The 10,630-nt window shown below is 40.9% G+C and overlaps 1 protein-coding gene across 1 annotated transcript; it reads right to left on the reverse strand.

Moving 5' to 3' along the window:
* Positions 1 to 489: 489 nt before the first annotated feature.
* On the reverse strand, positions 490 to 10,347 carry LOC138963848 (uncharacterized). Its single transcript, XM_070335702.1, has 3 exons — positions 9,582 to 10,347; positions 5,022 to 5,270; positions 490 to 1,564 (listed from the first exon to the last, which is right to left on the reverse strand). The coding sequence occupies exons 1-3, from the start codon at positions 9,981 to 9,983 to the stop codon at positions 1,250 to 1,252; spliced, it is 966 nt and encodes a 321-aa protein (XP_070191803.1). The 5' UTR covers positions 9,984 to 10,347; the 3' UTR covers positions 490 to 1,249.
* Positions 10,348 to 10,630: the final 283 nt, after the last annotated feature.

Here is a 10,630-nt window from a genome sequence, read left to right on the forward strand (position 1 = left end):
GGTTTGTTTGTTTGTTTGTTTATTTGTTGCTTAACGTCCAGCCGACTACGCAGAGCCATATCAGGACGAGGAAGGGGGGGATGAAGGGGGCCACTTGTCAAGCGATTCCTGTTTACAAATGCACTAACCCATTACTTGTGTCCCAGCAGGCTTTAGTAAAACTAAATTAATACCTACTGGAAGATTACCAGTTTCCAGTATGTTAAAATAGGCTTAACCTATCTACTGCTGGACTTACATCAGAACACTAACAGATTAAACTATACATGAATCGCGAGACAAGCGGCAAGAGAAGAGATTTTTGGAAAAAATACAGGTGAATGAGCAAGAAGGCAGAAAAAAGAAAAGAATTCATGAAGAAAAAGAGAGCATGACAGGAAAGAGGAACCAAAAATCTACCCAACAGCAAACTAGAAAGCTCCTGCGGTTCCAAAAACAGGAGGGGCCTTTAATTTCATAACCGCAGTGCCCCACTGCGCGGGAAATTCATTTGGTCGTTTCTCAAAAAGTAAGTCTGGAATGCATTCAACCGTAGCAGTTTAAGATATGTTGGCAATGCAAAAAAGATGTCCCCAAATGTTATCATAACGTTCATTGTACATTTTTTGTGCAAAAGAGGCACAAAAAGTGTTCCATAGTACACAGTCACTGATCTTTCAGTCATACTCTGCAGAATTGTTCAACCACTCAACATTTCCCATGGCACACTAGCAGGTCCACAAGTGAAAATCACAATGATCATGTGACTTATCATCTCTCACTCCTTAAATACTTGAAAATAACACCATTAGATTACTAATATCTTGCAAAATAAGTTAATGATGAACTCTTTGTTTACAGGTACACAACTATGTACCCTCCCCTCCCCTCCCCTCCACCCCCCCTGGTGCACATTTAAAACAAGCTAAACATTATATTGGTAGTTCAGTGCTACTATAAGTTATCATTAATTATAAGAAACCTGACTGTGACCTGTTGTCATTTTCACTTGGGCTAGCGTGCCATCAGAAACACACCCTGTCAGTGCGATGTCTGCAAAATGTATCCATGGCACTGACCCCACGCAACACAACATGCCATGAATAACACAGCTGTCCTTTCTTTCTATATTGTACCAATAACAATAAATAGTGACACGCATCACTGTTATCCTTTCTCGTTCACCTTTAAAGGCTACCACGCCATTATTAACACAGCCACTGTTTCTGTACAATACCCTCCGACCCACCCCTGCAAATTCCAAAACAGCCTAAAAAATATTGCTGGTAACGTTCAGTGGCAGGAGGTAGTTTCGCTTGAGATCATTGGTGGGGAGTCGGTTGTAGCAGACGTTGTCTTTCAGGTTGAAGTGAAAATGGGACTTGTGGAAATGAGCCGTCGTGGTCAGGACTTCCGCCTCGTCGTCTTTGTAAGCGGCAATGAAGTTGGTGGAGAAATCCTCGTGGACGATGGTGAGCGAGTCCAGCGCCCACTGCACCTTGACGTCAGACACCAAGCGTTTCTGGTGACCCGACGGGGCCAAGACCTTGACCTCTTTCAGCCGTCGCTTGGTCATGTCCATCACCTGCACAATGTACATTATGAATTGCTTGTTTTCTTCTCTTTCCCGCAATACGATAATAACCGGGTTAACACCAACAAACAGTGAAAACCTGAAAGGCCAGGGTCCACGGCGGCAGGGGCTAAGAACAGCCTCTCCTGGTGCCAAAATGTATGTTAAAAATTATATTATAATACACATTTTGCTTCCATCAATCATCCAAACTAAAAAAACTTTTTTTTTTTTTTTAAAGTTTTACTTTGAGAAACCGGATTTTCCGTTTTTTTTAAATCTGTTTTCAAAAACCGGATTTCCGGAGAGAACCGGAAAGGTGTTGGCCCTGTAATAAAGTAAATGAAATCCATCTCGCGTGCAATGTTATGTTCATCACCACAGAGCTTGTTCCAGGATTTTACACAGAGCTAAAAATTTTCTTTTTGTGTTGTTTTTTGTGTGCCAATTTTCACAAGTTTCTATTCGATCAAGGAACTTGTATCTCGTTATGTTTTAGCTTTAAAAGCATGTTGGTGAAAGTTATACTTTAGAAATCCTCTTATCACTATGAAAACCCAATAGTGTTACCAGCTATGACAGAACAGCCTTGGGACCAAACAAACAGTGTCCCTGCAGTGCAGGTGGCCCGTCATGACAGTTACAGTCGAACCCACTTAAAACGAACACGCTAGTTACGAATTTTGACTTATAACGAATTAGTTTTAAGTTCCCAACTGAATACCTCTTTCTTCATGCTTAAAAAAAATGCTTAAAACGAATTCTTTATAACGAATTTACGCTTATAACGAGCACTTTTTGGATTCCCAAGCATGCATAATGTCTGTAATTTACTCACGCTTATGACGAAATCTTTAAACTCGTCCCGAGATCGACATATCATGGGAATTTGAGAAGTTTGAATACACGTGTGTCAAAGTCTTCCCTTGCGTCGACTGCTTGAACCATTGCTCAACCGATCACTGAATAAAGTTAAACTGATTACACTGTACTCACAAAACAATTTCAAATTTAGAATCAAAGTGATTGATAGCTCAGACACTGAACATGAATGACTGACTGACGTTTATTTCCTTCGCGAATACCAAAAACGAAACATCGAACGGAAGCCATTGCCCAAAAATATAGATGCCAGAGTGGTTTCCCTTGGACAAGGGAAACCACACTCTCAACGTTTGCGTTCGCCGGTTCGCGATAGTTTATCAGTCAGTCAGTGCTTTCGATTTGGATTTGAACATCATGTTGCAACAAAAAAACAAAAAACTAAATTGGCCAAGGTTTGCTACCCGTCGCCAAGGTAAGTGATTCCGGACAAATGATAGGAACACCGCGAATGTGGACAGTGTCAGTGTGTGCGCGTGTGTGTGACCAAAAACGTAACAACTGGATGAAACATCTGTGTGCTCACTCTCACTCAAACTCAACAATCATCACTCAACATGAGACACACATGAACATGTACCTGAATATGTCACTTTATTGTCTAAACGTGAAGCAGCATGAAAGTTGCGAAAGAAACAAATTGAAACACCATAAAATGTTCAAGACTTAAAAAAAAAATTAAAAAAAAAAAAAAATCGATCAATTTTCTTAATACGAATTTTGGTTAAGACGAACTTTTTTTCCGATCCCCAGTGATTCGTCTTAAGCGAGTTCGACTGTATATATTTTGGGACAGATAATAAACAACGGGACAACAGAAGGTGTCTTAACCGGGAGGTGTGCCCTTCGTGTACACTACATTGGGGTGTGCACGTTAAAGACCCCACGATTGACAAAAGGGTCTTTCCTGGCAAAATTGTATAGGCATAGATAAAAAATGTCCACCAAAATACCCGTGTGACTTGGAATAATAGGCCGTGAAAAGTAGGATATGCGCTGGAATGGCTGCGATCTGCTGGTCGATGTGAATGCGTGATGTATTGTGTAAAAAATTCCATCTCACACGGCATAAATAGATCCCTGCGCCTTGAGTCCGAGTCTGGAGATACGCGCGTGATATAAGACTTCATATATAATAATCAGAGGGTCATGGGACGGAAGAATAAATTGACATTAAGCTAGTTGCGTTTGTGAATTATCTCGGATCAGGTACATATTGTTTACTATTGTGAGGGAATAGCCTTACAGCCCACGTAATAATGTTCAGTGTGCGTGCGCGTGTTTGAGTGACTTCATTGGTACGCATGCACTTGACGCCATCTTTTATGTGACGTAATTTACGACGCACGATGCTAGTTTTTAGAACAGCTTAGCACTGACGCTTCAAGCAGACGTGACTTTGTAGCAGACGACCAGCTGCTAATCTGTTAGTATCGATGTGCGGGAGTTGTTTGATAAAATGATAAGTTTCCTTAGGATAATAGTCCCTTACGGACATGGTTGTTAAACGACGGTTAGCGGAAAATGGAGTAGTGTAAATTGAAGAAGAACCGGATTATTTGCCGGAAGTTAGTGATTCAGGGTCAGAGTTCACTGTAGCGCATGATTATGCGAAATAGTCCAAAGATTTGAGGTCTATATAATGTTTTGGATTTCAAGTGCGCGGCACTCTTTGTTAATCGGGAGTCATTTAACTTTAACTAAATTCCTTGTTAACCGGGAAAAGTAAACCTTAGCCGACTTCTTCGTTAATCGGAAGCCGGCCTTCATTACTAACCGTAAGGATTTAATTGTTTAGATCTGTTGTTTAATCATTCTTTGTGAACTAGGAACCTTGCAGTCTACACTAAATAGCTCCTTGTCAATCGGGAGTTCTGTTATAACGCTTGTATAAATTCCTTGCCAATCGGGAATCTGATAGTATCTCATGCACTAAATAGCTCCTTGTCAATCGGGAGTTTTGTTATAACGTTTGTATAAATTCCTTGTCAATCGGGAATCTGATAGTGATAGTATCTCATGCACTAAATAGCTCCTTGTTAATCGGGAGTTCTGTTATAAAGACTTTAAGTCTGAATGAGTTCCTTGTCAATCGGGAACCTGATAATCACCCCCCTTGTGTAAACGACAGTCAGCGACAGTACTGAGACACGACAGAGATAGTTGTGAAGTGACGAGTCTGCGTGAAAGTGACGATGTTTTGATTTCATGCACTTGTAGAATAAAAATGATGTTTTAAACTGTACAACCACGGTGTGGGCTACATTCGTTGCAAGAGAGAGGCCGTTGGCCGTATGATAGCTGAAAACTAGAGTCTACTGCATCGGGGATAAGAGAGGGAAACGGGAAATATTCTTACACTCAAAACAAAACACAACGCGAGGTCAAACAACATCACGAGTAAATAAGAAACATCCCGCACAATCCCCTGGCAGCCCCCGGTTTTAATCAAATCTGCCACACTATTTTAATTGTGCAATTTTTGTTAGTACGTTTATTGTATGTCTAGCCAGATTTGCACATTTTCAAACCAAAAATTTTAAGACTTTGATCAAAACTCTCAAAAGAAAAAGAACAAAAATGTTACCTTGGCAAACTTTTCTCCATCAGTAGTCTTGGTGGGCGTGACGAGCGTGACACCAAACCCGGTCCCCTTGTTTCGCAGCATCAACAGCATCATTTGAAAGAGCCGCTCCGAGTCAATGCGCGGCGTGACTACGTACACGATCGCCCCGACGCCAAACCAGTCGTCTAGCAGAGACTTCCACAGGCGCATGATATAGTCGTTCTGCATAATCCCGCCCCCTTCCGGAATCTGGTCCAGGAGGTCTTGTACCTGTCAGAAATTTGACACATGTATTAGTACTATTACTGTTCAGTTGCAAAGTGATATATAGGGTGTCTAAAAAAAGTACCCCAAAAGACATTGAAACATCAGTACCGAGACATGAAAAAAATAATATGAAAGCTAATACGCTAATATGTACCCCAGACCAAGAAACCTACAACAATTAAATGAAGGCAAACATTCTCAGAGAAATCCAGAACATCCCACAGAAAACATTCCCCAATGTAATGAACAATAATTATGGCAATGAAGTTACAGTCTGTCATTGGAAAACGGGGTGGCTACATTGATCACGTGGTGTGAAAAAACAGATGATCTCAACTAAAAGCTGTGAACTGGGGACAAAACTTGTATGAACTGACTACAATATCACGCAAAAATGATTTTAATAAAGTTACTGACTTTTCTGTAGTATTGAAAGAAAATGGGGTACTTTTTGTTTGGACACCCAGTATATGTCGAGGGGAACCTCCCTTTGGAGACCTCTAGAGATGGGGGAAAATCAGGTCTTAAGAAGGAGCGAGTTTTAAAATGGAGGTCAATTTACACAGGTTAAGAACAGAACATATATGAACAAGAGGCGAAGCCATCAAGGCTCACGTAAGAAATCGACAAACAGTAACACAAACTCAATCACTCCGTCACACACACACACACACACAGAAAGAGCATAGGTGAAACCGTGCAAGAAAGCGAGACACTAGATCTAGATCTGTCTGTCTGCATGTAGCCTACTTACAGGGACACGACTGCCAACTAGTCTCGGCCCGCTCAAAATAATAATGACCGAGACTTTCAGTACTTCCTTCGCGTGACGTCTAACCCTCTGCTGTAATGTAATGTAATGTGACGTCTTCAAATGTTAGAGTTTCTACCACAGACATACACACGCACGCACGCACGCACATACGCATGCACGCACAGACAGACAAAGTTACGATCGCATATAGGCTAAACTTACGTGAGCCAAAAATGAAGGTCTTATAAAAGGGGGGAAGTGTTAAAAGGGGGTTCCACTGTACTGTCATTGCACCCAGTGGACCGGGGAACCTCCTCAAAGATGGGACAATCAATCAATCAATGAGTCTTATATCGCGCATATTCCGTGGGTACAGTTCTAGGCGCTCTGCAGTGATGCCGTGTGAGATGAAATTTTATACGGCCAGTAGATTGCAGCCATTTCGGCGCATATTTACCTTTCACGGCCTATTATTCCAAGTCACACGGGTATAGGTAGACAATTATTAACTGTGCCTAAGCAATTTTGCCAGGAAAGACCCTTTTGTCAATCGTGGGATCTTTAACGTGCACACCCAATGTAGTGTACACGGGGGGAGGTTCGGACACCGAAGAGAGTCTGCACACAAAGTTGACTCTGTGAAATAAATTTCCGCCGAACCTGGGATCGAACTCACGCTGACAGCGGCCAACTGAATACAAATCCAGCGCGCTACCAACTGAGCTATATCCCCGCCCAGAGCGTGTACGTACAGCCCTTTCAAGCGCATAGATGTCATCTTGAACTGAACTGAATTAAAACCATATTATTTAACAAATAGTCTTATTCAGTATTGGCAACAACTAAAAATGCAGTGATATCCTCAACATAAGGACACCATTGCGAGCAGCTTTCTGCTTTTTCTGAATCAAAAAACAAGAAAGGTAATTTGTTGGAACGTTTGTTATTGACCAAACAATACATTCACAAATATGTCGACCCAACGGTCTTTTAAGTGCACAGACAAACAATAAGTAACAAGAACTTAGCTTGGTTCAGTTTTCGGCCGCTTGCTGGTAAACCACAAGCGAATGAATGATTACGGTATATGACGAAATGTTTGTTGTGTTTAAAAAAAAAAAGTGATATGCACGCTTCCAAGTTTCCATGTAGTACTAGATCACCGGTTGATGTCACAGATGTTATGTGTTGAAACCGAAGGATGCTTTCACTTAGGCCAAAAAAAAAAAATTGTCTGTTTCTGGTAACATGGCAAAAAAAAAATAGGGTCGGTAGGTAGGGATTTTTTTTTTTTATTATTTTTTTTACCCCAAATGTAGACCAATAAAACTAACTTTAAAAATCGCGCAAAGAGACTGGATTCACTATACATAGAGACAAGACACTGAACACATTTATGTCAGAGGACTTTCGTTTTCACACGTTTTTGTTGTTAATTTTCTCACCCTGTCCTTTACCACAAAACAAAAAAAACCAAAAAATTTTGAGTTTGGAAAAAAAAAGTTTAGGGTCGGCGCCGAAATTTAGGGTCGGTCGGGTGACCAGAAACAGACAATTTTTTTTTTGGCCTTATGTGTTGAAGCCTAAGGCGGTGCTGCTTTGACATATAACGTGCGCCACACACAAGACAGAAGTCGCAGCACAAGGCTTCATGTCTCACCCAGTCACATTATTCTGACACCGGACCAACCAGTCCTAGCACTAACCCCATGATGCCAGACGCCAGGCGGAGCAGCCACTAGATTGCCAATTTTAAAGTCTTAGGTATGACCCGGCCGGGATTCGAACCCACGACCTCCCGATCACGGGACGGATGCCTTACCACTGTTTTGTAATGTGTTGTCTTTCTCTTTGTATAGTAAGTCCAGTCTCTTTGCGTCACTGTATAGTTATTTTCTACCCTGACCAACAACAAAAAACAAAAAAACAAAAAACAAAAATCCCTACCTACCTACCCTATTTTTTGTAGCCATGTTACCAGAAACATACAACTTTTTTTTTGGGCCTAAGCTTTCACACTTTACGCAATTTAAAATCCTAAAAAGACCCACAGTGATGTACGCAATCATTTCCACAAGATTGAAGGTTTCTTTATCATTTCTGCCAAGAACCCTTGAAGTTGAACAAGATTTATGCCACCCCTGCAATTATCAGCACTACCAAAAATAAAATGGTTTGCTATTCATGAAAAATTTATTGAGGCAACAAGATCCTTATAAAGTGGGCTTGTTTCCACTTTTGACATTGATATGGCCTTTTCTTCTAAAACAAAAGCAGCAAGCAAGAGCCCTATTTGTAAATTAGCCAAGAACATAATGCATTATTTTGTCAGAGCAAACATTGCTCGTGCAGCTAGTAATCAAAATGAAAAAGAAAGGAAAACCCATCACGTTCAGCCAGCGGATATGCATGTTTTTCTGTTAGTACTATATTCTGTCTTTCTTTCTGTATAAATATATATATATGTATATAAATATCAGTGCATAAATAAAACCTGAAGGCAAGTCTTAGTCTTACATTCCCCCCCCCCCCCCCCCCCCTGTAATATCCACTCAGTTGCTCAATGAGTGTGAGAGAAAAAAATATTTTCTCAAACATTCAGAAAAAAATTATAGAACCAGCACATTTTCTTTGTTTCTCAGTGTTGTTGACAAGTTTCTCCCTTGTTTCCCCAGTAAACAGGTTTCTAAGCTAGTATAAAAAAGGAGAAGGGAGACTAGCAGGCTGGCTGTTCGGTCTAGTCTGATGGAGGCAGACAGATCAATATGTACAGTCTGTCAGGCCGGTGGTTACAGACACAGTGTGACAGTAGGAGGACACCTGCCAAAATCTGTAGCCAAACAAAATTAAAAGGAGAGAAGAAGAATTCAAGAAACTACAGTGGGCCCACCATCCCCCCCCCCCCCCCACTTTTTTTACTTTTAAATCCCTGACCCAACCTCCTAAATTCCTGAAAATCAGGAAAGAGGGAATAATAAAATGGAGACATACCGAACAGAGGAGTTTTACAAGTGTTTCTGCTACAGTGTCGGGAAAAGGTTTCCCATTCATTGGATTCAAAATTTTAATTCATTGGAAAAAAAAAGAAAAAAAGAAACACACCTACAAATGTGTTATGCCTTATGGCCCCGAAACATGCATCTCAGATCATATTGATTACATTTTAAAGTGGACCAAATGTCTCCAAATTTCAGTTGCAGAGAATCCTAGCTTACATGAAAGTGCACTTCTAAATGACAGTGATAATCTTATATGACACTTTCAGTTAAAGTTAAAAATGGCTGTCTCCATTGATTTTTGTTGTCCCCACACAATAAATCTTTCTAGTAACTTTACAATTTTGTTTATTTATTTCAAAGTACAACAGAATATGACAGGACTAAGTGAATTAACAAAACGCCACAACACACAAACGATATTTGGTGCACCTCTGCACACAATAGTCAAAATATAATAATTTAAGCCAACTTTAAAAAAAAATTGTAAACGGAATGACAAAAAGCATAGACCTATAAATATAGGTCCCTGCAAAAAGCAAAGAAAAAAGAAATCAGTCACACCAGTGCATCATCTTTATCCAGTTGAAGATAGCGCGTCACAGAATTTTCTGAAGAATCGGCTGTACTCAGTGTCTCTGCCTCATTGTTCCCTTCATCCAGAAGTTGTTCAAAGTTATCCACAAACCATCGCCAATGCCCTTTACCTGTGATACGCATAAGTCTTGTAGTTTTGTTCAGTTTTACCGACACATCAACTGTCGGTTTGAGTTTAATAACGTCTCCTTTCTCGAGGTATTTGATGTTTGGATACACTGCTTGGAAAATCTGAAGCCACCATGCCACAATTCCTTTGGACGAAGAAGCTACCACAATTTCGTTACCTTCATCTATGAAGTCTATGTCTCTGCTAGTTGGTGTGCCCCAGATTCGGGCCAACACTTTTCTCCGATCTTTCTTGGACATTGTGAAAAGTTTAAGTCACCGTAACGGCGCTACGTGAGGAAAATCAAGACATCGATAAAAACTTCACGGTATGTTGTTTACTGATGGCGCAACGACGTAGCTTGGACTTCGAGGTCTCTTCCTTGTTTTCAATCGTACTATTGTTCTCTCAGGTAAGAAGAAAACCCTCAGGTAAGAACCACCACAGTCACGGCGAGATTTTCGCTCCCAAAGAAATGAACACTGTAACAGAACTGCGGCCACAATTTGACTTGTCACTGTGACAAAAATGTCACGCTGCCTCGGGCCCGGGGGATGCACCTCCAATCCAAACAGGATACCGTATCGACAAGACACACCTGAGCCTGCGAGCAAATGGCGACGGAAGTTGACGCGACGACGTGACAGGGGCGATTTCATTGGTTACAATCTGGCGTTGGCCAATCGACTTTTCCCATTTCCCTTTTTTTAGCGTCTGCTTCAATTTTGCTTGCGTATGGAGCAGGGTTCGTACAGAGTCCTTGAACCCTGGAAAACTCCTTGAAAATTGGAAAACCTTTTCCAGGCCTTGAAAAGTGCTTGAAAATAGAGTTTTGTTAAATAGTCATTGAAAAGTACTTGATTTTTCCAAATTGTTGTCTATACATTTCGTCAGCAGCTTGTCTTAT

Source organism: Littorina saxatilis, linkage group LG4 (genome assembly GCF_037325665.1).
Source record: "Littorina saxatilis isolate snail1 linkage group LG4, US_GU_Lsax_2.0, whole genome shotgun sequence".
Taxonomy (NCBI): Eukaryota; Metazoa; Mollusca; class Gastropoda; order Littorinimorpha; family Littorinidae; genus Littorina; species Littorina saxatilis.

Excerpts from the sequence above, each read along its gene's own strand:
- LOC138963848 (XM_070335702.1), bottom strand. The coding sequence starts at position 9,983 with ATGTCCAAGAAAGATCGGAGAAAAGTGTTGGCCCGAATCTGGGGCACA. Across the intron at positions 5,271-9,581 it reads TGGATAAAGATGATGCACTG|GTACAAGACCTCCTGGACCA; the intron begins GTGTGACTGATT and ends AATTTCTGACAG. Across the intron at positions 1,565-5,021 it reads ATGGAGAAAAGTTTGCCAAG|GTGATGGACATGACCAAGCG; the intron begins GTAACATTTTTG and ends TACATTGTGCAG.